The following is a 26,256-nucleotide window of genomic DNA, read 5'->3' on the forward strand; positions in this document are numbered from 1 at the left end:
ACATCCGCTTGTTTCATTAAAGGATCATTAAAGCTGTAGGGCGGTTTTAACTTGGACAAGGCCATAAGACATAAGAGCAGAAATTAGGCCATTCGGCCCATCGAGTCTGCTCCGCCATTCAATCATGGCTGATAAGTTTCTCAACCCCATTCTCCCGCCTTCTCCCCGTAACCTTTGATCCCCTTACTGATCAAGAACCTATCTATCTCGGTCTTAAATACACTCAATGACCTGGCCTCCACAGCCTTCTGTGGCAATGAATTCCATAGATTCACCACTCTCTGGCTAAAGAAGTTTCTCCTCATCTCTGTTCTAAAAGGTCTCCCCTTTACTCTGAGGCTGTGCCCTCGGGTCCTAGTCTCTCCTACTAATGGAAACATCTTCCCCACGTCCACTCTATCCAGGCCTTTCAGTATTCTGTAAGTTTCAATCAGATCCCCCCTCATCCTTCTAAACTCCATCGATTATAGACCCAGAGTCCTCAAACGTTCCTCATATATTAAGCCTTTCATTCCTGGGATCATTCTCGTGAACCTCTTCTGGACCCTCTCCAGGGCCAGCACATCCTTCCTGAGATACGGGCCCAAAATTACTCACAATATTCTAAATGTGGTCTGACCAGAGCCTTATAAAGCCTCAGCAGCACATCCCTGCTTTTATATTCTAGTCCTCAAAATAAAATAAATGCCAACATTGCATTTGCCTTCCTAACTACCGACTCAACCTGCAAGTTAACCTTCAGAGAATCCTGGACTAGGACTCCCAAGTCCCTTTGCACTGCAGATTTCTGAATTCTCTCCCCTTTTAGAAAATAGTCTATGCCTCTATTCTTCCTACCAAAGTGCATGACCTCACACTTCCCCACGTTGTATTCCGTTTGCCACTTCTTTGCCCATTCTCCTAACCTGTCCAAATCCTTCTGCAGCCTCCCCACCTCCTCAATACTACCTGTCCCTCCACCTATCTTTGTATCATCTGCAAACTTAGCCAGAATGCCCTCAGTTCCTTCATCTAGGCAGGATGGGGACAGGGGAACCTTTACTTCTGGGCTCCAGAAGAACAATTTGGGGGATCAGTAATAAGCAATTATTCATCAAAAATGAGGTTAATTTAAATCCATAACCATAACCCAGTGTTTCCTTGATTCATTTAGTAAAGATAAAAAGAAAGTCTGTATTTATATAGTGCCTTTCACGACTTCAGGACATTCCAAAAGGCTGTACAGCCAATTTTAATTGTAATAGGAAACTTGGAAGCCATTTCGAACAGCATTTTTAGAGTTAGCCACATTGCTGCCATTTTAGTCGGCACATGTGTAGGCCAGACCTTAGGTCCTAAGACGACAGATTTCCTTCATGGTCATCATCAGACTTTTAATTCCAGATTTTTATTGAATTCAAATTCCACCATCTGCCTTGGAGAGATTCAAACCTGGGTCCCCAGCACATTACCCTGGGTCTCTGGATTACTGGTCCAGCGACAATACGACTATGCCATTGCCTCCCCCGTTGATTGGATGATAAATATAGACCAGGACTCTGGGCACTCCCCTGATTCTCTTTGAAATAGTGCCATGGGATTTTTTTACATCTACCCGAGAGAGCAGAAGTGGCTTCGGTTTAACATTTTATCCAATAGTTGGCGTCTCTGACAGCGCAGCGCTCCCTCAGTACTGCACTGGTGTGTCAACTTGTTGGACAGTTGTGCCACTGATGGCACATGGAAAAGAGAGCTTGGGAATAGAACTGCGTTTAGTGAGTATTCAATCCAAAATTACAGCAAAAAATTACCTGAACAGCTCAATTACATTGCAGTGCTCCGCGGACTCAGAGGCAAAAAACTGCTCGAGATAAAGGAAAATGGCTGCCTCAAATGCTGCTTGGCATTGGTGCTGCTATTTTATTCTTGATCTGTGCAGGATAAGGTCTCAGCTCAGCATAATAACCAGTAATATGATTTTCACACTGTTGGTCTGTACGAACATTCCTTGTACATCAGAAAAGCTCCATGTACAGAATAACAATGCTGCAGAAGTAACCTTACAGCAATCGGACAGGTGCAAGGTTAAAATGCTGTTACTGTCAATCCCAGAATAAGCACTGAACTTGTTTTAATCGGAACTGGATTACACCATGGAACATGTTAGATTGGAAGCAGTTCTAAATGAGGTATAAGTGAAAGATAATTGTAGTTATTTGTTGCAAAGTATCAGCCTTTTCTGACTGTGGGAGCTGAAGCGTGAAATTAGTTGTTAAATAAGGCTGAGTGTTCAAGTTCAGCAAGCATAGTTTATCTTTTGAGCGGGTAGGTGTAGTAAAACAGAAGTACACTAATGAGCATTAAATTGGCAATCTCACTTAATGAGGCTGTAATAAAGGCTCCTTGGCCTGCCAGTATCTTTCATGAGTTCACATTCAAAGGCCTCCACAGTGTGAGTCTCTTAAACTCCAGTCTGTGAAGAGCCCAGTCTTTCACAATGCAGATTTGCACTAAACAGTCTCTGGCCCAGATTTTTGCCATAACGGGCTGAAAATTCTAGGTCTTGCCCCCAATCACAGCATGTCCTATTTTCACGGGGGCAGGAGTGAAGTTAAGCTGGGGTCCATGCATGCATGGTTTATGGAGGCAACTGGCCATTTAAATCATCAGCTGCCTCCACTGAAGTGGGATTTAGGAGGCCAGGAGTGTGAAACCCGAAGTGTGCAGCTTAGAACAGGTAAGAGGAGGTCTGAACTTGGTGAATTTGTTTAGATTGCCAGGATACCCCTTTGGATATGGTACTGGGACACCTTTGGGAGAGGTAAGACACCCTTTGGGAGAGGTAAGGCACCCTTTGGGATTGTTAAAAGTGAACATGCTTGTGTACTTTTTACACACAAACTCACTAGAGCTGTCAAAGAACTGTCACATTATCAAAGCTGTCAAGGAGCTGTCAAAGGATACTAGGTGAGTTGGCATGGAAGGGTTAAGAGCAAAGGGTGGTGGGTGGGGGTCATGGGTTGGCATGAGTTAGCACTAATTTGGCTTAGGGACCATAAAGGGCCATGAGGATATGGGCATGAGGGGTATGAGGGGCCATGGGGGATGGGTGGAAGGCATGAGTTGGCATGATGGGGCATAGGGAGGGTGTGGGGGGTTGCGGGTGAGGGATGAGGCCTCGAGTCTCCACTTACCTGGATGATTTCAGCTCTGACAACACTCAAGATGCTCAACTCCATCCAGGACAAAGCAGCCAGCTTGATTGGCACCCCATCCACCACCTTAAATATTTACTTCCTCCACCATCGACGCTCAATGTCAGCAGTGTATACCATATGCAAGATGCACTGCCGCAACTTGCCAAGCCTCCTTCAACAGCACCTTCTAAACCTGCGAGTTATACCACCTAAATGGGCGAGGGCAGAAGATGGATGGGAACACCACCACTTGCAAGTTCCCCTCCAAGTCACACATCATCCTGACTTGGAACTATATCCTTCCCTGTTGCTGGGTCAAAACCCTGGAACTCTCTCCCAAACAGTACTGTGGGTGTACCTACCCCAGATGGACTGTAGCAATTCAAGAAGGTGGCTCACCACCACCTTCTCAAGGGAAATTAGGGATGGGCAACAAATGCTGGTCTTGCCAATGGCACTCACATCTCATGAACAAATAAAACAAAAGACATTGGACACCTGTGACAGCGGAACATTACCAGCTGCTTCTGTGGCTGGGTTTCAAATTTATATCTTCTGCCTACCATAACATCATGGGTACTAGTAACATACTTGTGTCCAGTATTGCTACGGAGATCAATAAATACGATGTCTGGCATCAAACTATCTTTGCCAACTGCTTTAAATGCACTTGCTAACAATTCGATGGGTGCATTTAAGTTTGTCATCATTTGTGGTGTGACAGTGAATGGCTGGAAGCCAATGGAACAATTCGCTGGCTGATTTCTCAGCCTGTCCACATCAGGTAGAAATGCCAGCAGAAAATCAGGACTCAGATCTTTAATGTCATGGAAACCCGGCATACTCCTGGTTATGCAGTGTAACCAGCCAATGAAGTGCTTTCCTGAAATGAGAAGATCCTCACTGGTTTATTTAATCAATGAAGCAGCTACATGATGCTTCCCAATTGCTGATGTCAAAGAGCAGCCTTCCGCTGTAGGCCAAGTGAAGGACACAGCTTGCTGCCTTTAAATGTGCTTTTGGCATCAAGCACATGGCTTGCAACTGAAAATTTCTAATATCAGTTTTATCCATTGACGACGGCCTTGCTCATGAATGGGAATGCCATAATGATCCATGAGAGTGCACCCTTCCGTGAATGAGGTAGAGTCGAGGAAGGTTTACTTTCCATCCTGTCCCTGCCGTTCCTAATACAAGAATGTTCGATACTGGAGCTGACTTGTCAGAAGTGAAAAACGGTTTCATTCCACAGCGATGACACCCATTATCTTGACTATAGGATTATATAAAAATTTGTGAAGAAACAAAATGGAATTATATCTACCAGCCCAGCATGTGATCAATCCATCCTGCTCCTTATGGTGTTTCAAGCTATATTTCAATAACAAAATGTATTAATTGTAGGGTGGTTGCTTTTCGAGTCCAGGTGAAAAGATCTTAATAAAGAAGTGGAGGTTCCTGCAGGACCTCCTATATTGATCTTTGCTTGTTAACGATGCTATGGCCTTTCTGTAGCCTGTTGTTGTATATTGCAGCCTTCCTAAACTTTAACAAGCTCTGTTTTAAGCATCAGAGTTTTTGTTGCTTTTGATCAGCCGTTCAAGAAACCTATTTAACGTTGATCAGTCTGAAGAATTATTTAAATCAAATTTTTGAAAATGTACTTGTAAATTTAACTGTCAGCAGCATTTTGAAGAACAAATTTAAAGGATTGTTACCATAAAGGGAAAGTGTCTGAAAGGCAGAAATATCTTTGGGCAGGAGCAGAGGCACACTGATGTGTTCAGTGACATGATGACATTAGGGGATTGTTTTCAGCACAGATTTTTTGTAAAATCCACATTTTCAAAGATAACACCACATCCTGCTTTTCGCAGTAGGAAAACGGTGAGATCCGAGTATAGTTTATGGAGATGGGTGTTCCAGGAATGTGTAGCTTGGATGTCTTGGAACACTCGTGCATCTGCTCCATATGCACATTGAGTATGAAACCGTTATAAACAGTGCAGTTATAAGCAGCTTATCTATCCATTCCACATGTGTTATTCTGATGTTATCTTGTTTCGGGTTCCTAATAATCCAGCATCAAATGGCAACTCAACTGGATTTATTGCGTTTGAAAGCAACTTTACATTAAGCAGCTCACTGCTGGCTTACAGGCTGCATTTTGCAGACTGATTTACTGAAGCTTGAACCTAACCAGTTACTTAATTGCAACATTGCTACAGCATTACTAATGTTCAAAGGATCATCTAAAACTCTCATTTCCAAACAAATATATCATTACACCACAAACTGTGCAATGTGTGACAACACTCCTTTAACACGAAAACAGACTTCTGTTTTTTTTTTAAATCTTGTGTGATAGCAAAAATGTATTCATATACTCATAAAATTTCTCATTTCAGTAATACTCTTTGTAGAGGTTGAAGGGCTGACATGTATGATTTAATATATTTGTATTACTCCCTTTGCATTTCAGGATTATACACCCTCCTATGATATCCCACTGAACCAGCTGAGCATATGGTTAATGCTGGCTAACGAAGGGATGGGCAGCAACGAGACTTTCTGCTCCATGACGCACTCAGCTATAGTGTTTGGGAAATCGGATGGCGATCGGGTTGCTGTGACACGGGACTTGACTCTCAAACCTGGATATTTACTTCAGTTCAAGGTATTTATTTTGCGTACAATGCTCTGCATTTTTCAAGGCAAAGGCCTCTTTTACCCCTCACTGCCATCCCAGATTTCTTTTATACCTGTGTATGTTTCAACACCTTCCTGATGGCATCTCCCACCAGCCCAGTGAGAGTTCTTGTCTCCAACCAGTTACATTTGGACAAGTGCTTCATACCCTCACTTATATAATAAAAAGGCACAGTCGCACTATCTGTAAGAAAATCTGAAAGTTGCATCCGGACACCATGAAAAACAAACAGGCGGGAAAGCAGGAAATAGTAGACTTGCAGAAAGAGCAGGATGCGAAAAGAGTGGAAGAGAAAAACAGATAGAAAGCCACAGCTGATGATGAAATGAGGGGTGTGAGGGCCATGCAGAGAAAGGGGAAAGGGGTAAAAGAAAAACAGAAATATAGATGTTGGTTTGGTTTAACTCCCATGATTTTGTCACTTTCTCCCATCAACTAGATTGACATGTAATGCTTCAGTGAGGAGGGAGAGAATTTAGCTTTTTGTTGGCTAAATAACAAATGAACTTGCATGGTCATGGATAAATACTTGAAGGGAAGACATTTGCAGGGCTATGGGAAAAGAACAGGGTAGAAGGATCGGTTGAATGTTTCTACCAAAGAGTTAGTACAGGCACAATGGGCCACATGGCTTCCTTGTGTGCTGTATCATTCTATGATTCTATGTATATAGCACTTTTGTTCTAAGGATGTCTTAAAGTAGTTCATTTGCAATGAATTATTTTTGAGGCGCAGTGTTCTGTAAACAAGAGCAAAAGACAGCTTGTGCACAGTAAAATCCCACAAACAACAAATGAAATGAATGCTTTTGGTAGTATTGGTTCAGTGAACAATATTGGGCAGGGTACAAAGAGAACGTTTTGCGCCTCTTCAAAATAGTGCTGCAGGGTCTTTTACAACCACTGTTTAGCCAAGAACAGGGATTCGATTTTTCAGACTCTCTATTCAGCTGCAGTAAATCTAATATATTTTTTTGGAATTAATTGTTTTCCACAGTGACAGCACGGCTGAAGTTAAGAGAAATTGTGGTCTAATCAACATTGTGTTAGGTCTGAGGTAACTGAATAAGGAGTTGAATCTATGCATTTGTATGTACTTCTTTTCTCCAGCCTTTTAACAAAGGCTTTAATCTGTTTTTTTAAAATGACTAAAATAGGAGACAAAGGAATCTCATGCTAATATCACAAAATGTAAAAATGTACTTGGAATGTTGTATGTAGTTTTCCTCTCTATACTACAAGGATATTAAAGTACTGGAGAAAGTACAACACAGATTTACAAGGATGCTACCCAGAATTGAATTGATGTGGCAATCCAGAATGATTAAACAGGCTGTAGCTCTTTGCTGTGGAAAAGAGAAGGTTAAGAGGGAACCTGATAGATACCTTTCAAATTATGAAGGGGTTTACTGGGCTTGATATGGAGAAGTTGTTTCCAGTTAGGTAGCATAAGTATAAGATAGCCACTAACAGAGCAAAGAAAAATTCCTCCTAAATTCTATTATACAAAGAGGGGTGAGAATGTGAAATTCACTGACACATTGAGTGGTTGAAGCAGATAGCATTGATGCATTTAAGGGGAGGCTTGATGCTCACATGAAGTAGAAGGAAATAGAAGTTTATTAGAGCAGAGTGGGAAGATTTAAATAAAATGGGAGGAGGCTGATGTGGAGTATGGCTGCCAACAGTAGCCAGTTAGGTTGAATAACCTTTTTCTGTGCAGTAGAAATATTGTAATCCCATGGAGAGTACATGTTTTACTTCTTCAGCATAAATATTTTTGACTGTAAGACTGATAGTAAGTTATAGCACTTCAAGATCTGTGGGATTGTCCTTATCACTTTGATAGAATGGCAAAAGGAGTTCTACTCCTCAGTCTGATGCTATAATGAAATCCCTGTGGTGGGTTGTATCAGTCATGTGCTTGTAATTTAAAACTAATGAACCATACAAGAACTTCAGATCAATGTTGTATAACAGGTGAGAGCTGAATAATTGAAAGCTTGTAAAGTAATAAAAAGGTTTCAGAGGTTAACAGCTGATTCATTACCATAGATTTATTTTCCCTGAGGTTTGGAATTACAGCTTGAGATTCTGAGCAATAAAGTTAAACACTTTGGATTTTTCAGTCTTGCTAGTTTTTTTTCACCCCTTGATGCTTTTAGGCATGTGTTTGACAGCCTTGGAACAAGAGAAAGAGAGAAAAAAATATTTTCACTTCATAGGTGCTGATAGTATTTCTTCAATGCACTCCAGAGTGAATTTAAATCAACAAACAAGAAAAAGTAGCACAGATGATGGAAAACACATTTCACGCTCAGGACAGTCTACGTGTCTGCATCCCTCCTCCTATTGTTTTCAATGTGAGGCCACAAGACAGCAGGAAGCCCTTCACATACAATTTATTATTTATTCTTTACATGGAGTATATTCTGCTAATCCCAAAATACATTGTATATGCAAAATTAGTTGAAAGGGTGAACTATTGTATTGTAAATGAATGAAAATATTAGCAGATGAATGATTAATGCTTTAATTAACTTTCCTCTGCCTAGTATTTTAACAGATGTTCTCCAAACCTTTTATTTTTAAATAGGCTAACATGTCCTTTAATATAGCGGTAGAGGGCTGTCAGAAAATTGCATTAAATGTTCATCTTTTAACTTCCAGCCTCAAATATTTTGGGGACTGAGGCTCAAAACACTGCATATTGTAACACTGCTTTTTGAATCTCTCAGCCAAAATGCTTGGATGGAGAGAAGTGCCTCCACGACCACTGTGGATTTCTGTTGGCTGACGATTAGAATATATTTGATAATGCAATTGCCATCATTCAAATTTGGCTTTCCTTATTTGGCATGTCCTACTTCTTAGCCCACCAGACAACTGAAGGGTTTCATGTGCAACCATAGTACTGAAAACATTCATTTTGAAGATATAAAATGTTTTCAGTTTTTGTGCTAGCACAGGAGGTTAGCTTCTTTGTTTTATATTGGTTTATATTGCAGCCTTGTGTCTTTGGTCCCACTTTGGCATCCCTGGATCCCCTGCTGAAAGCGCAGTCGCTAACTAACAAACACTGACAAATTAGGGAGATATGGGCAGCTTTTGAAAAACCTTAAAAGGCATCTCAGCCAATTGCCAAACAGCATTTGCCAAGACTGAAGGGACCAGGGATTAAAAAATGGCAAGCAAAAATGAAAGGAAAGGGACTGTTAAGTCAGCGGACACAATTCTACAGACCCGCAGGATCAGTCCTGCACCTAACCATCCCTTCGATGCCCACTGAAGTTAAGGGAGAGCTGCATGAGATGCTGAGGGGATTTTTCCTTTATGCCATTCCATAGCACCATATTGGTAGGCCAACATTGTAGCATGCCTTATAAGAGAGGCAGATACATTTCAAGGCACAGCAAAAGAACTTTCATTCTCTTTAGCTCTGAAGAAGAGTCATACGGATTTGAACCATTAACTCTGTTTCTCTTTCCACAGATGCTGCCAGACCTGCTGAGTTTTTCCAGCATTTTTTTGTTTTTATTGCATTTATATAGGCCTTTCAAAATTCAGGAGATTCCATAAGGAATTCATGGCCAATGAAGTGTAGCCACTAAACTATTTTAGAGGAATGTGAGAGTTAATTTGTGCACAGCAAGGCCCCACAGACAATAATCAGATGAATGTTCAATGTGTTTTTTTGCTAAGTTAGTTGAAAGATAAATGTTGACAGGACTATGACACTATTGGATCTTTTGTCTGAGAGGGCAGGTGAAACCTTGCTTTACTGCCTTACCCGAATTATGGCACCACCTACAGTACAGCACTCTCCCAGTGCTGCACTACAGCATAGTCTGCGGATTGATATTTGAAGCCAAGAGCTTCTGACACAGAGGCAAGAGGTTGAACCAAAGCTGATACAAAGCTGACAGTTGTTGCTGTTAAATGTGCCGTACTGGTCCTTACCTCAGGTTTCACATCTTTGAATTTTCCTCCCTGCTGACCCACATCCTAAAAAGATAGCACCCTCCCCTCACCATGGTCAGTGGCAGATAGCCATGCCAGAGCTTGCAGAAATGGATGGTGAGCATGTTGTGGGCTGTGACCAATCAGGTAGCATGGATGGACTGTTGAACATCTGGCAGCCCTTCTTTCATGCAGTGCCACACCTGTAATTGGAGCAGTTCTGAAGAAGCCTCCAGAATAACATATAAGTCAGGCAGTAATGAGCCACATGAAGCCTGCGAGCGCAGCTTTCTTTGGGAAGACAAACCTCCACCAGCTGTGTCTGCCAAAGTGAGGTAATTTTATCTCCTCCTGCAGATACAGATGTGGCAGAGCACTTTGACCTAACATCCAGCATGGCTCATGGCCACAGAAAGGAGGAGAGGCCTATATGTTTTAGGATCTAGGTCAGCAGAGAGGCAAATGCAAAGATGTGAAACCTGAGGTAAGGACCAGTCTGAGGATGGCACATTTCAGGGTAGCAACGTCAGCTTTGTATCAGCCTTGGCTCAGTAGTAGCACTCTAGCCCAAGGCAGAAGTTCTTGGCTTCAAATATCAATCCACAGACTATGCTCTATTGCAGGACTGGGGGAGTGCTATATTGTAGGTGGTGCCATAATTCGGGTAAGACATTAAACCAAGGTTTCATCTGCCTTCTCAGGCGAAAGGTCCAATATTACCTTAGCCCTGCCAATATTTACCCTTCAACTAATTTTGCTTTAAAAACACATTGATCATTCATCTGATTGTTGTCTGTGGGACCTTGCTGTGCACAATTTGGCTCCCAGATTTCTCTACCACTGTGACTACACTTCATTAGCTTGGAATTCCTTATGGAATGACCCAAGTTTGTGAAAGGCCTATATAAATACAAATTCTTTTGCTGTGCCTTGAAATTTATCTGCCTGTCCTTGGAGGGGCACTCCAATGTTGACCTACCGATATGGTGCTGTGGAATGACACGAAGGAAAAATTCCCTTGGAAGCATCTCATGCAGCTCCCCCTTGCATTCAGGAGCATTGAAAAGATGGTTAGGTGCAGGATTGATCCTTTACCAAACTGTAGGCTTGTGTCTGCAGTTAGCAGTCCCTTTCCCTTCATGCCTGCCATTTTTAAAATCCCCGGTCCCTTTGGCCTTGTCAAAGGCTGCTGGTAATAGGTTGAGATGTCTTTTAAGGTTCTTTAAAAGCTTCCTTCTGAATAAGGGAATGAAACTCCCACCTGCTTCAGACAGGAGCTTCCTACTATTATGGACAGGAGGGGGGTTAACTTAAACAGCACTAATTTCTCCTCTCACCACCCGTCTGTAAACAGAAAGATGTTATCATTAGTTTCCCCCTCTTTATAAGCAGTGGCATGATTCCCAACCCCTTGGTATTGGTGCAATCCAATTTTCTATTTATAACCGCACAGCAGACTTGAGAAAGGATGAACTCCACCACCTGGAAGTTCCTCTCCAAGCCACTCACCATCCAGGAATGGAATTATATTGCCATTCCTTCATTGTCACTGGGTCAAAATCCTGGAACTCCCTCCCTAACAGCACTATGGGTATACCTCCACCACATGGACTGCAGCGGTTCAAGAAGGCAGCTCACCTCAAGGGCAATTAGGAATCTGCAATAAATGCTGGCCTAGGCAACGACGCCCGCATCCCATGACTGAATAAAAAAAAATTCACTGGGTTAGTTTATTTGTACACGCTCGCATTCAGATAGTAAAGAGAGGGATAGAGAAAAGAAAGATTTACAGTGCAGAGACCATAGGGAAAAGGAATATTGTTTCAGGTGGGTTCCAGAGCCCAGAATAAAAGCCCAGTGAGGTATTCCTTCACAGAGGTTGGTGGGTTGAAAACTGATGCTGGATAATTCACTTTTCCAGTGGTGTTGACTTCACACAATGAAATAGGTATGCAGAGATGAATCAGTCTTGTAGGTGATGGTACAGAATTTCCAGCAGAAGCAGTGTAAATGGGAACCAGGTATTCCACCTGGGCAGAGGCCCTTGTCGGTTAGATGACTAATTACATGGTAAATAGCAGACTGAGATATGCAGTTCAGCAAGGCAATATTACTTGTTCCACAAGCCAGAGGCTGATGTCACATGACTCCCACCTCCACTGGGTCTTTGACAAAGGATGTGTATCCATTTTTTGGATTCCAAATACTGTTAAATGTCTCAGCCATTAGGAATTGAAAAGAAGGCTGCAGGGTCTTTGTCTTAACAAAAGATCCATCTCCTGGCCAGCCTGGGTTATTAAATGCAGATGGTCTTTGTATAGCTCTCTTTGAAGTTGGGCTGTACAGTCAGTAGCGGGGTCATTAGTGGGTCCTCAGAGATAATGAGGTGCGGGTTTTCCCGAAACTGCTAAGTAGCTTCTTTTGTTCAGGGGTCACAGATAGACAGAGGTACAGCTATTTTAAAGGCCTTTGTTCAGTTTTAACATTTTAGAAATAACAATGAGGATATCCATATATAGTTTATAAAAATATAGTGTGAGGTCTTAGTCCTTCAGAGTATATTTACTCTTAGTGAAATCAGAAAGTTAAGTGGGCCAGAATTCAATGAAAATGTATTCTTCCTTATTTCAAAATTGGATGTAGAAAGAGTGTACTGGGCAGTAACATTACCACAATTTTATGTAACTATTGACATCTTTTACAGTAAGTGCACACATACATATGTACATACATACATACACATACATACATACACACATACATGTCCCAAGGCACCTTAAGATTTGTTGTTCAGAATTGTTTTAACTTATCATATCTGGTCCTTTCAGCTGAACATTGGATGTGAGTGCCAGTTCAGTAGTGTTACTCCTGTCCTTCTTCAATACTCTCATAACGCTGGTAGATCTTGGTCATTGGTAAAAGAAGGTTGCTACCCAGCATCTCCTGGTGTCAAAGGCTGCGAGGGAAGCTCAAGAGAACTGAGGGAATCAACAATTTTCTATACAGGAGACTTTGAAACATGGACGAGAATCACAATAGTTATCCCAAGATCTGTCGCATCCAGGTATGTTGGAGGCATGTTATTTTTTAACTAACACAAGGAGTAAATGAAGCAAAAATGATGCATTTGAGGGGAAGCCAGGTAAACACGTAGGGCAGGATTTTGCTCTTGGCATGTGGGCTTTGCGGGGGCAGGCGGGGCTGTCGGGATACCGAACACTGCCCACGATTGGCTCCGCACTGCGATTTCACGCTGGCGGACCAATTAGGGCCCGCCCTGTGTGGATCGCGAGTGACAGTGCTGAGCGCTGCTTATGCGGGCGGGGAGAGGAGGGAGAGCCTAGTGTGCAGTTTGTGCATGCGCAAGAAAGAGCGCTTCAATCTCCCTGTGGCAGCTCCGTGCCTCGGGGCGAGTGAAACACTGTAAAAATAAATATGAAGAGAATAAAAATTTAATAAAATATGTCCCCTCACGTGACTCTGTCACATAAGCTGGGACATGTTTTTAATTCAAAAATGTTTATTTGCTTTAGGAAACCTCATCCTGCTCGTGGATGAGGTTTCCTAAAAAATGTAAAGGTCAATTGGCCTTTTAGCCTGCCCACCAACCGTTAGGTTGGACGGGCAGCGTAAATTCGCATTTAATTAGATTGTTAATGGCCTTAATAGGACTTTTAATTATCGGTGGGCACGCAGCCGACTCTGGCGTGCCCCCGCTGAATGAAATATCCCGAGACTGCGCGATGACATCGGGACGCACGCCCGACGTCATCCTGTGTCTATTTATGCTCGGGCATGTTGGGCATGCGCCCACACACTGAGCATAATATTCTGCTCATAAGGGAGACAAGAATTTAAGGTCATGCTAATATGATTAAATGGATGGGTGGAGCATAGATTGGGCCTAATAGCCTGCTTTTTTGCCATATTTATAACATAATTCTACATAATAATCAACAACCAACACAAATAGAATTTATCTTTTTTTTCAAACAAGAAAAGAGCTACTTATAGCATTAAAAGTGAATAGATGATCTCTCTTCATTATCTTTTTAAATAAAATTTCTGCTAGTTAGGGAATCATAATTTATGAGTGAGTCAATGTTCACCTTGGGTATTAGTGTTCAGTTTGGATAGAAATAGATTCAGCCAGTGGGTTCTGAGAGAAACGGAGGAAACAAAATGGGTGCTCCCAACAAAACTAAAGAGAACACAGAATATACTCCTAGCTTTTCTTTTTCTTGTGTGTACTACTTGAAAATTGGCCTCTAATTTTACCATGGAACAGTGCAGTCTGGTTAAAGAGCAGTTAAATTGTGAAGAGCTGATTTTCAGCACATAATAGGGCAGTTTTAACGAAACATCCAGTACCAAACTAGGAATGAATCAAACATTCTGGTGGTCTGAGAGTACCTGCAGACCTTCCCCTGACAACAGTTTGGCTTTGTTTCAGCTTAAGTGCAACTAGCACACAGCTAAACTTTCAAACTTCTCCAGTGGTCTGATGAACTTCATTTAAAGATTAGTGTTGGTAAAGAACTGAAGGAATGTTCACTTATTTTCTAATTTTAAATAATTTGCTAGCAAGTGAACAATCCTATTGCTGTGTTTAAGTGCACACGCATGCAGTGTTTGTTTCCCTGATCAGATAACAGTGCAAGGTGGCAAGATGACATCTCTCTGTCCACTCGTACCATTCCAAAAGCAGGAGGGAGGAAAGGATGGTAGATATATATTTATGTGATGGCAACCAATTTGCAGACTACATGGTCTCATAAACAGCAATGAGATTAATGACCAGCTAATCTGTACTGGTTTAATGATGAATATAGATCAGGTGAACGCACTGTTCTTTGAATAGTGCCATGGAATGTTGTATGTTCACCTGAACAAATAGACAGGGGTTTGGGTTTAACATCTTACCTGAAAGTACAGTCTAACTGCTCTAAGTGGAACTCACTAGCACAAATATCTCAAAGACATGCTTGTAAGGTTGTCATAAAACCAAAGAAGCGAACACTAGGTGGTTGATCGAAACTTGCAAGTGACAGCTGGGAAGTAGGGTAACTACCCTGGCCTTGCCTGGTTTGAGGCCTCTGGAGGAAAAGCAACCTCCACTTTGATTATAACCTGCTGAGAGAAAAGACAAGCTTTGCAGCCTCTCTCTCCATCTCTGAAGTCAGCAGTGTATAGTTTGCGGGAAAGCCTGGGGCAAGGTCTTGTGTGCAGCCTTCTGCTTGGAAAGCCCATTACCAAGAATTGGCACCTGGGAACCTTTCATGCCATGTGTTGTATCATATAAGAATGAAGTGCCTGCAGATCACTTTTTGTTTGGCCAGTAAACTGATTCCTGCAATGTTACCTTCCACTATAATGGGATTGGTAATGCTAAACTAAAAACCACCGATAAATCACTGCAGCATTATTACTGCTCTAGCGATAATTAATAAATATTTGTAACAGCATTATACTATTTCAGTTTCTTTCATTCTTTTGTTGAATTACAGTAAGACTCGATTCCGCTGGTTTCAGGAGACCAGCACCCACAGGAGTGCACCTGCATTTGGTTTAGATGAAGTTTACATCTCTGAACCTTGCCCTAACTACTGCAGTGGACATGGTGACTGCATCTCTGGTGTCTGCTTCTGTGATCTTGGCTACACTGGTAAGATTACGTCAAGAAGTTGTTTAATCTAACTAAAGTGCAAATGGATTTGTGCCAAATATCTCAAGATTTTAAGATAAAAGCAAAATACTGCAGATGTTAGAAATCTGAAATAAAAACTGAAAATGCTGGAGAAACTCAGCAGATCTGGCAGCATCTGTGGAGAGAGAAACAGTGTTAACGTTTCAAGTCCATATGGCTCTCGGAAAGAGTCATACAGACTCAAAACATTAACTTTGTTTCTCTCTCCACAGATGCTGCCAGATCTGCTGAGTTTTTCCAACATTTCTGCTTTTATCTCAAGATTTTAACCTTTGCTAAATTTGGGATGCGACGATACATAAACTCGGTACTTCTGCTTGGGCAGGACAGAAATATCCGAACTGAACAACGGCATTGCTCAGAGGCTGGTGCTTTCTGCTGAGGAATTATTTCGGTTATGGGGGAACATCAAGAGAGCTCAAAAATGTTCATAAAGCTTGTAATGAGGAACATAGTAGCTCACATAAAGATTTAATCTAAATTGCTTTTAAGAGCAAAATGACAGATGAAGATAAAAAAATTAAGAAAAGCTGCTTGGTAGTACAGAATTTGAGCATTTCTGAAAAAAGAGACATGCTGTTAAAGCTTTTCATCTTGTATTTATCAGAACAGAATCACAAGAATACCGATTGTAAAGAGAACAACAATTTACGTTGCATGAGAAGAGAATGCTGATTGCTTGGCAAGTGGACTCTGATTGGTAGAGGCATTGCCATGGAGAATGCACCAGGAGATAGTTAAATGCCAAGCGATTTCAGTGCCAGTGTGATGCCAGATATGTAGGTCATATGTCCCAACAACTGGTGGTTTGTATCAAACAGCACATCCCTTTGGCTGTTTGCAACAGGCAAAGTACTAACCGTACTCAACCAGCCCATGTTTACAAAACTCAAAACATAGTGTCCAACATTAGATGTGATTCCGTGATTGGTCAGCACTTGCTAAACAATCCTGATTGTGCTAAGAATTACACTGACAACCAATTTAAGATTATCAGTCGGGCTCCCAGTGTGTGTGGCTCACTTACACATGCTAGAAACTCCATATATTCACACACAGGGTCCTATCCTTTTCAAACAGAAGGAGCATGTACATGCATTGTGCCATTTTTAACTAAACAAAAGCTTGGGGGGCAGCCATTCCCTGGTTCATTACTCATGATAATGTCTTGACTATTCAGAATCGACCTACCTGGTTTAAATTTAAGTTTGGCAGTTAACTGTTCCCTGAGGCATTCCCCATGGCAACGTCTCTACCAATCAGAGTCCACTTGCACTTGCCAACCAATCAGCACTCTCTTTTCATGCAGTATAAATTGTTGTTCCCTTTAGATTTGGTATTCTGGCGAATCTGTCCTGATGAGTGCAAGATGAAAAGTTTTGACAGCATGTCTCTTCTTTCAGCAAAAATCAAGTAATTGATTTTTAGCTGAATTTTTCTATTGAATAAGTTAGTGCCTATATAAGTAAAAGGGAATATGTTAGTTTTAATAGCTCTAATAACAGATAATGTCCCAGACACCACCATCACCACCCCTGGGTATGTCCTGCCCCACCTACAGAACAAACCGAGCAGAGGTGATGGCACAGTGGTATACAGTCGGGAGAGAGTTGACCTGAGAGTCCTCAATATTGACTCCAGAACCCATGGCATCAGGTAAAACATGGGCAAGGAAACCCCCTGCTGATTACTACGTACTGTCCCCTGCTCAGCTGATGAATCAGTACTTCTCCATGTTGAATACCACTTGGAGGAACCACTGAGGGTGGCAAGGGCACAGAATGTACTCTGGGTGGGGGACTTTAATGTCCATCACCAAGAGTGGCTCGGTAGCACCATTACTGACTGAGCCGGCCGAGTCCTAAAGGAATATCTGCTAGACTAGGCCCACGGCAAGTGGTGAAGGAACCAACAAGAGGGAAAAACATACTTGATCTCATGCTCACCGACCTGCCTGCCGCCGATGCATCTGTCCATGACAGTATCGGTAGGAGTGACCACCGCACAGTCCTTGTGGAGATAAAGTCCCATCTTCACATTGAGGATACCCTCCATTCTGTTGTGTGGCACTACCACTGTGCTAAATGGAATAGATTTCGAACAGATCTAGCAACTCAAGACTGGGCAACCATGAGGCGCTGTGGACCACCAAGAGTGGCAGAATTGTACTCAGCCACAATCTGTAACCTCATGGCCTGGCATATCCCCCACTCTACCATTACCACCAAGCCATGGGATCAACCCTGGTTCAATGGAGAGTGCAGAAGGGCATGCCAGGAGCAGCACCAGGTATACCTAAAAATGAGGTGTCAACCTGGTGAAGCTGCAAAACAGACTACTTGCTTGCCAAACAGCATAAGCAGCAAGTGATAGACAGAGCTTAGCAATTCCACAACGAGTGGAAGCAGATTTAAGCTCTGCAGTCCTGCCATATCCAGCCGTGAACGGTGGTGAACAATTAAACAACTCACAGGAGGAAGAGTCTCCATAAATATTCCCATCCTCAACGATGGCGGAGACCAGCACATCAGTGCAAAAGATAAGGCTGAAGCGTTTGCAATAATCTTCAGCCAGAAATGCCAAGTGGATGATTCATCTCGGCCTCCTCCGGAGATCTCCAGCATCACAGACGCCAGTCTTCAGCCAATTCGATTCATTCGATGTGATATCAAGAAATGGCTGAGGGTACTGAATACTGCAAAGGCTATGGGCCCTGACAACATTCTGGCAATAGTACTGAAGACTTGTGCTCCAGAACTTGCCACGCCCTAGGCCAAGCTGTTCCAGTGCAGCTACAATACTGGCATCTACCTGGCAATATGGAAGATTGCGCCGGTATGCCGTGTACACAAAAAGCAGGACAAATTGAACCCAGTCAATTACCGCCCCATCAGTCTACTCTCTATCATCAGTAAAGTGATGGAAGGGGCCAAATTGCTATCAAGAGGCATTTGCTTAGCAATGACCTACTCACTGGCACTCAGTTAGATTTCTGCCACGGCCACTCAGCTCCTGACCTCATTACAGCCTTGGTTCAAACATGGACAAGAGAGCTGAACTCCAGAGGTGAGGTGAGAGTGACTGCCCTTGACATCAAGGCAACATTTGACTGAGTGTGGCATCAGGAGCCCTAGCAAAACTAGAGTCAATGGGAATCCGGGGGAAAACTCTCTGCTGGTTGGAGTCATACCTAGCACAAAGGAAGATAGTTGTGGTTGTTGGAGGTCAATCATCTCAGTTCCAGTACATCACAGCAGGAGCTCCTCAGTGTAGTGTAGTCCCCCGCCCAGCCATCTTCGGCTGCTTCATCAATGACCTTCCTTCCATCATAAGGTCAGAAGTAGGGATGTTCACTGATGATTGCACAATGTTCAGCACTATTCATGACTCCTCAGATACTGAAGCAGTCCATGTCCAAATGCAGCAAGACCTGGACAATATCCAGGCTTGGGCTGACAAGTGGCAAGTAACATTTGCGCCACACAAGTGTCAGGCAAACACCATCTCCAACAAGACAGAATCCAACCATCGCCCCTTGACATTCAGTGGCATTACCATCACTGAATCCCCATCCTCAGGGTTATCATTGACCAGAAACTGAACTGGACTAACCATATAAATACTGTGGCTGCAAGAGCCAGTCAGAGGCTAGGAATCCTGTGATGCATAACTCACCTCCTGACTCCCCAAAACCTGTCTACCATCTACAGGGCACAAGCCAGGAGTGTGATGGAATACTCCCCCACTTGCCTGGATTAGTGCAGCTCCAACAACACTAAAGAAGCCTGACACCATCCAGTCAAAGCACCCCATTCACAAACATTCACTCACTCCACCAAGGGTGCACAGTGGCAGCAGTGTGCACCATCTACAAGATGCACTTCAGGAACTCACCAAGGCTCCTTAGACAAACCCACGACTGCTGCCATCTAGAAGGACAAGGGCAGCAGACACATGGGAACTCCTCCACCTGGAAGTTTCCTTCCAAGCCATTGACGTAGAAATATATCGTTGTTCCTTCACTGTCGTTGTGTCAAAATCCTGGAACTCCCTTTCTAACAACACTCTGGGTGTACCTACACCCTATAGACCATAGTGGTTCAAGAAGGTAACTCACCACCACCTTCTCAAGGGCAATTAGGGATGGGCAATAAAAAGTGCTGGCCTAGCCAGCAACGCCCACATCCTATGAATGAATAAATAAAAATAAAAAATGAATGCAATCCTATATAATAGTTGCATCAAGGCTAGTTGTGTTTTTAGGTTCGCAAAATATATGGCCCAAAAGTTGCAGTGAAGGCACCCGCTTTTAGTTAGTGTTGTCCTTGACAATTGAATGTTGATGATATTTTGTACTACAAGTTGCTGGAAGTGTGAGATGGAAGTGGAAGTCTTTACACGGCATCTGGGATCTGAGTGAATAGGACGAACAGTTTTGTATCTCCTTAACAAATCAAGTTGAAAATTTATGAAATTAACAGCACATGGTCTGAACAAGGAAGGAGTAAATTAGATGGGTGAATTCAATGTCAAATCAGGTACAGAAAAGGAAATAGAGTGAAGAAAGATAGACCACTATTACGAGAAAGAAAAAGACATAGGGCAGAATTTTTCGCTCGGTGCACTTGCACAATATTTCGGTCAGCAGGTGGGCGCTAAACTCGGAAGCGTGCCCACCGACAATTAAGAGGGCTTTTAAGCCCATTAACTGGGATTTTTCCCCGCCTGTCCAACGTTACGGTTGGCGGGTGAGCGAATCGGCCAGGCGGCCTTTGCATTTTTCAGGAAACCTCATCCAAAGACAGGATGAGGTTTCCGTCATTAAATTTTAAAAAATGTTTGCACAGAATTTTCATGTTTTATATGTTCAGGTAACTCTTTCTGACGTGTGGGCATTTTTTCCGGATTTTAAAATCTGTTTTTATTGGATTTGAATTCTTCAGCCCCCTGAGGCAGCCTTCAGGGAGCTTTCTGTGAGCGTCCCCCGTGCTGACTTCAGCGCTCACCCTCTTCCCGCCCACCCCTCTGCAGCGCTGAGCATTCCAGCGTGCCTTTCATGCTGGCTGGCCGTCAGTTGGCCAGCCAGTGAGAGATCGCGGTCAGGGGCCAGACCGTTTCCCGGCTGCTCCCAGGCCCACTGACCGCGCTCGCCTGCCGCCCTCAAAATTCTGGCCAAAGAAAAAGTTTTTTTTAAATATTTTTTTCAACAACAGCAATTTAAACCTGATGGAATGAAACTCCACATATATTAATTTTCAGTGTGTACAAGACCTAACTTTCTATGGCGAGTTTAGTTCATATCTACTATGCAAGTAAGGAGCTTCATGGTACTCAATGCAGTTAATTTGTATCCAGAAAATGAGATGGCATTTTCATGAAGCTAATGGCATAGCTGTGAATCTCAGACAGCAACTTTTAGATTGCTCTGTTTAATTGTGCATCTGCCCTTGCCTGAGGTTCCTGTGGCAGTTGTGTATAAATAATTGAGAGTGCAATTAGCCACCTATTATTTTGTCAGCAATTTTTGTGCCTACATTGCATTTCCTAAGAATTTAAATAAACATTTGCATGTTCCAATTGAAAGTAGTAGAAATTCCTATTATATCTGGTGGGAAAGGATATTTGAAATCTCCAACAAAGGAAAAGTAGTTTCATTTTGATTTCTGACCCTCTGATCAACAAGTCCATGTTGGCAATCAGGCCACTTTCATAAAGTCACCAGAATGTAAATGAAACGCTGAGCAACATTATTATGCTTTTGTATAATTGTCGACTTCTAAAGTGTTCCTGTTTTTAAATTGCAGATTATTATTTAGATGTCTGATAAAGCTAAGCTTTAAATCATACTCATCTCATTGTAATAAGGTGCCTGAGACGTCGGAATTCAGTGCACTGGGTGATGGTGCAAAACAAGCAATAACACATTGGGAGAGAGATTTACACTTGAGCTATTTTCCTTTTCTATTCAACATCAAGCTGAGTGTAAAATGACTTACCCCCCCATGTTATTATTAATTTTTCAATTCCTCCCAAGATGAATTTCACTTCCCATGTGTTGTGATAAGGTGTGCAAATTAATAAATGCCCCATAGTGAGATATGTCCAGAAAACAATTGAGGAGCCAAGGTCCAGAGTCAGGGGTGCACTATTTTCTGGCACTGGCTGATCAAAGATTGGGTTTAGCGTGAAAAATGTAGCTTTTGTTTCTCCTCATGCTGTTGTGTAAATCTACACTTGAATCTAATGAAAATGGTGCCATGTGATTGAATGTGATGGGTATCATAGAGTGTGGCACCATGTTGTGAGCCATGTCAGGGAGGTAATGGTCAGAGTGCTGACAGGTCAAAGCTTATTAATGAACCATGAATTACAACGTTACTTAAGTTGGGTGCGACATTATTAAAAATCTGTAATTTTTTATTTAAAAAGAATACTGGAGCTCTTTTATTTTAAAAGAAATAAGTGATTTTATGGCATTTTTCTGGCGCTAGTTCCATCTTTACCAGAATGTGCATGACTTAAATTACTTAAAATAGCTTACTTCCACAGCCAGGACTGTGTCTGCTCCCTTCAATGCATTGAGCACATTTACTAGCTTTAACAAATCACACAGTAACACAAATTCCTGCTGTGTATTTCTAACTTTCACATTGTGCTCAAGGTAACAAAGGAGAAACAATATCCAAGAGTTATACATTGTAACCTCATATTGATTTTAAATGTAACTTATGTTTAGCAAGTTTTTATTGGTGTGCACTTTCCAAACTTGTTCAATTCTTTGCTTCTTTTTGTGTTCCTGTTTGCAGTTTAGTAAATAGAAATGATTCCCTGTGTTAATAGCAAATGTTTAATACAGAAACCTGCTCCTACTGATGATGCATGGCTCCATTTTCTCGTAGTTGAAGAGGGAACCTGTGTGCCGAATACATCAAACCCCAGTGAAATGTCTGATCGTTTTGAGGATAAGCTCAGTCCTCTCTGGTTCAAGGTTACAGGAGGACAGACTGGTATAGGCTGCGGGATACTGAATGATGGGAAATCCCTCTACTTCAATGGCCCTGGGGCAAGAGAGGCCAGAACTGTCAGTCTTGACACAACAAACATCAGGTTAAAAGCAAAATTTGATATTTGTTGCAGAACAATTTCACATTAAGAGCTCTCTGTTAACATTGTGTGAGTGCACTGTATTTCAATAAAATACTGTATAAATATAATTGCATATCTGTATTATTTTATTTGAAAACAACATTTCAGCCAGATTTATATCTTAGAAAGCAGAGTGTAGATTGTCTGCAAATCCAAATTGAGCCAGTCTGAATCTCTGAATTTGCTCAGTTCTGGTCAATTCAGATAAGCTTGGATACCACTCTGTTCATTCGAGATGAATGCAACCATTGAGATAGCTAGTGGCTGAAGTTGCTTCTAAGCTTAGTTGCACCATTAGGAAATACTAATTTAATCTGATTTGGAGTTCTAAATGTGAACCTGAAGACTTGGAAGGATTTGCCCTTATGATATTCAAATGTAACTAAAATCTGCTGTGCTGAATCCCATACTTCTATAATGATGCTGGTAATAAGTTAACATCTGCGGGTGAATGATTTGTATTCATTAACATAGGATTTTCAGGGCTGTTAAATGCAGTCGTTTTATCACCCAATGTCATATTAAGGACAGGTCAGTCAGAAGCAAGAGCTATATGCAGAATAGAGCTCCTGCTAGTCTGTGCTATCAGTGTGCCCTAATACCCAATCGTGAAGAACACTGCTTAGTATCCCAGTGTGAATTTACCCTGTTCCCACACCAGTCATTGTTACACAGAGAGGTTATCACATTGTGTTAAGTTCTGGATGTCTTGTACTAAGGACTAACAATGTCTAAGTTCATTTCTAAGCTGCAGCAGCTTCCCCACTCAGAACTGAATTACAGTACCAACTGCATATGTAAAGAAGAGCCTGTTAGCTTCAGGCGGTGCCTTTCCCACCTGCTCAGGTCCAGGTGGGAAAGCAGCAGGAACGTCACTGAGGGATTTTAACTGCTCCTTGTCCCAGTTTCTGCTGGGCAGGTACTGTTAAAAGCCACACCCTACCCACTCCCCCAGTGTATCTGTTCCATAGTCATTAATTCCAGAATTCAACTTTGCAGCTTGTCATGGTTGTCTTTGGTAATCTAGTTTCATAACCACTACACTATCAAATTGTTCCCAATTTTGATCATAACCGAGTTTCTGATATTGTCCATAATACAGCACAGTGGGCCTGTCTAATGACATATGTTGTTTTTAACAAAGTGCATGGGTAGTACCTTCTTCCTATGAACCCTGTAATCTTTATGTTTCATGCATAGGTTGGTTCAATTTTATATCCAAATTGGAAGCAAAACCCTTGGTTCCTCCTGCAACAAACCAAGAACGAGAAATGAAGGTAACTACTCTGAAGTGTTTGTTCAAACCGTGACATTTAATTTTTGTTTATTTATATAGGGAACTGAATTATATTGTTTTTAGTCCTATAAAAGGAAGATATCTGCAATATTATCATCACTCTTGTTTGCATGTATGGTTTAAAACTGTTGGATTGCACTGTTCATAGGGAAAACCTGTCAAAATATCAAGGAAAATGCATTTAAAGTAAGATTGAAAAGGGCCTTTATGAACAGATCTCAAGTGCACACGTGTCGACTGCACAATTGACAAGCAATTTAGGAATCAAAGAAGTGGCCAGAAAGATCAACAAAAGAAAGCAGAAAATTCAGAACCCAGGCCAAGAAGCCCCAGATTTATTCCTCTGTTTGCGTTATTTTGACTCATCTTGGCTGGCTTGCTTTGATGCTAGCCACCCTAAGTCAGGGGGCAGAAAAATAAGCTAATTTTCTCACTCCTGATTGCTATCTGGTGACAAATGTTGGAAAGCGCAAGACACATATGGATGTCAGGGACAATAGGATTGGGTTAATTGTGAAGCACACATGGTTGAATATGCTGCCAACATTCGCTGTCAAGTTCCATCTATGAGGAACAGCCACTTAAGTTCAAGCATCGGAATATGAATTATGAAGTTCAAATAGCTGCAAATAAATTTAGTCAGTTAGCAAAATATACTAACAAAACAGGCAAGCCAATAAAATCGCTCATGATATATCTTGCCAGATCTTTTTGTCAGTCATCTTGTTTTCACAGTGGCTCAAGAACGTAATATTCAAATTAGGTTTTGTGTATAAAAACAGAAATGTCATGATTTATACTAACATATTATTAAACTGATTTGTAGAATTGGCCTTTTCAGATTTGAAGTTTGTCCTCAAGTGCCTTCATTGCAGGACTCTTCCTAAGTAATAAGCCTGGGTTCGGAATTTTCTGCTTTCTTTTGTTGATCTTTCTGGCCACTTCTTTGATTCCTAGGTTGCTTGTCAATTGTGCGGTCGACACGTGTGCATTTGAGATCTGTTCATAAAGGCCCTTTTCAATGTTACTTTAAATGCATTTTCCTTGATATTTTGATAGGTTTTCCCTTTTTTTTAATTGTTGTTTTCCACTTTGAGCTGATCCAGGAGGGAGCAAAAACACAAAACAAGCTCCACCTAAATTCCTCCCCTTCCCCACCCTGCCCAGATTCAGTAATTTCACACTGAAGACTGTGCAGAATCTCCAGGTCCAGCAAACTTTCTGCCAGCACACTTCAGGTATTACATGCCATGCTGATGATTGGTTCGAATTTTGTAATCATAAAATAGAAATAAATCAGATATGAAGAAGTAGGGAAGATGATAGAAAAATGATGGGTGGAATCATCCAGAATTGCACTTAGTGCGGTAGCAAGCGTGAAAAATAGACGTTTTACCCACCGACTGCAATGGCAGGTTTTTGCACCATATCATCTGCTTACCGCCCCATTAATTATGCAGCCACAGGAAACACGCTGTCTCGCCGGCGAGTGGCCTCTGAATCGCCTGCCACGCCTTTTCCTCACCATTTCCTCACTCCAGGTGCCCTATCTAAACTGCAGACGCGCACACAGTGTAATTGCAGCCCAGGACTGCTCCAGTGAAGGATGTTGAGTTCCAATAGTTGTTTAGAAATGAAGACCGAAACCAAGACAGAACCCTTCAGATAGAGTTTTCTTGCTTGTCATAAAACTGTCCCCAGACGGCACTAGTCTCAGCTGTTATCCCTTTTATACAACTAAATGGGTACTTAGCTAAACAACATAATAATTAGCAATTGAACTCCTTTAACTGTTTCCTTTCCTAACATGTTCCCCTCTTCTCAATAAGAAAGTTACCTTAAGTTGATATAATCACACAAAAAAAATTAATGGTAATAACAAACATAAATATATTTTTTCATTCAATAAATTGATCTTATTCCCCTCCTTAAAAAAAAACATACATAGATATGTCCACACAAAAGAAGTATTTTTACTTAAAGAAAAAGACGTCCCTCCTTGAGGATCTCTATTAACTTCTTGGAGCTCGCTCCTTTTTTGGTGAAGCAGTCAGATAATTATTGCTGCTGTCAATTCATTTGATCTTGCCAATCTCCTTATTCTGGAGCATCTGTTTTAAACTTGCAATGTCAATTCTCAATCTCTTCTCATTAACGCACTTCGTAGAGTGAACATTTTCCCAAAGTGACTTGTTATCTATAAGACATTCTATAAGCACTGTTCCATTTAAAACTACTGCCAGTATCTTTGATATAAAGAA

At 41.8% G+C, this 26,256-nt stretch overlaps 1 protein-coding gene across 5 annotated transcripts in view; it reads left to right on the top strand.

The window, feature by feature from the left end:
* Positions 1–26,256, top strand: part of reln (reelin) — a 366,824-nt gene that overhangs the window by 230,770 nt on the left and 109,798 nt on the right. For all 5 annotated transcript variants that reach the window (XM_078553223.1, XM_078553220.1, XM_078553221.1 and 2 more), the window contains 5 exons: positions 5,659–5,853; positions 12,674–12,909; positions 15,353–15,510; positions 22,452–22,659; positions 23,899–23,975. In XM_078553223.1, coding sequence (XP_078409349.1) covers positions 5,659–5,853; positions 12,674–12,909; positions 15,353–15,510; positions 22,452–22,659; positions 23,899–23,975 — 874 coding nt within the window. The remainder of the gene's footprint in view (positions 1–5,658; positions 5,854–12,673; positions 12,910–15,352; positions 15,511–22,451; positions 22,660–23,898; positions 23,976–26,256) is intronic.

Source organism: Cetorhinus maximus, chromosome 12 (assembly GCF_964194155.1).
Source record: "Cetorhinus maximus chromosome 12, sCetMax3.hap1.1, whole genome shotgun sequence".
NCBI lineage: Eukaryota > Metazoa > Chordata > Chondrichthyes > Lamniformes > Cetorhinidae > Cetorhinus > Cetorhinus maximus.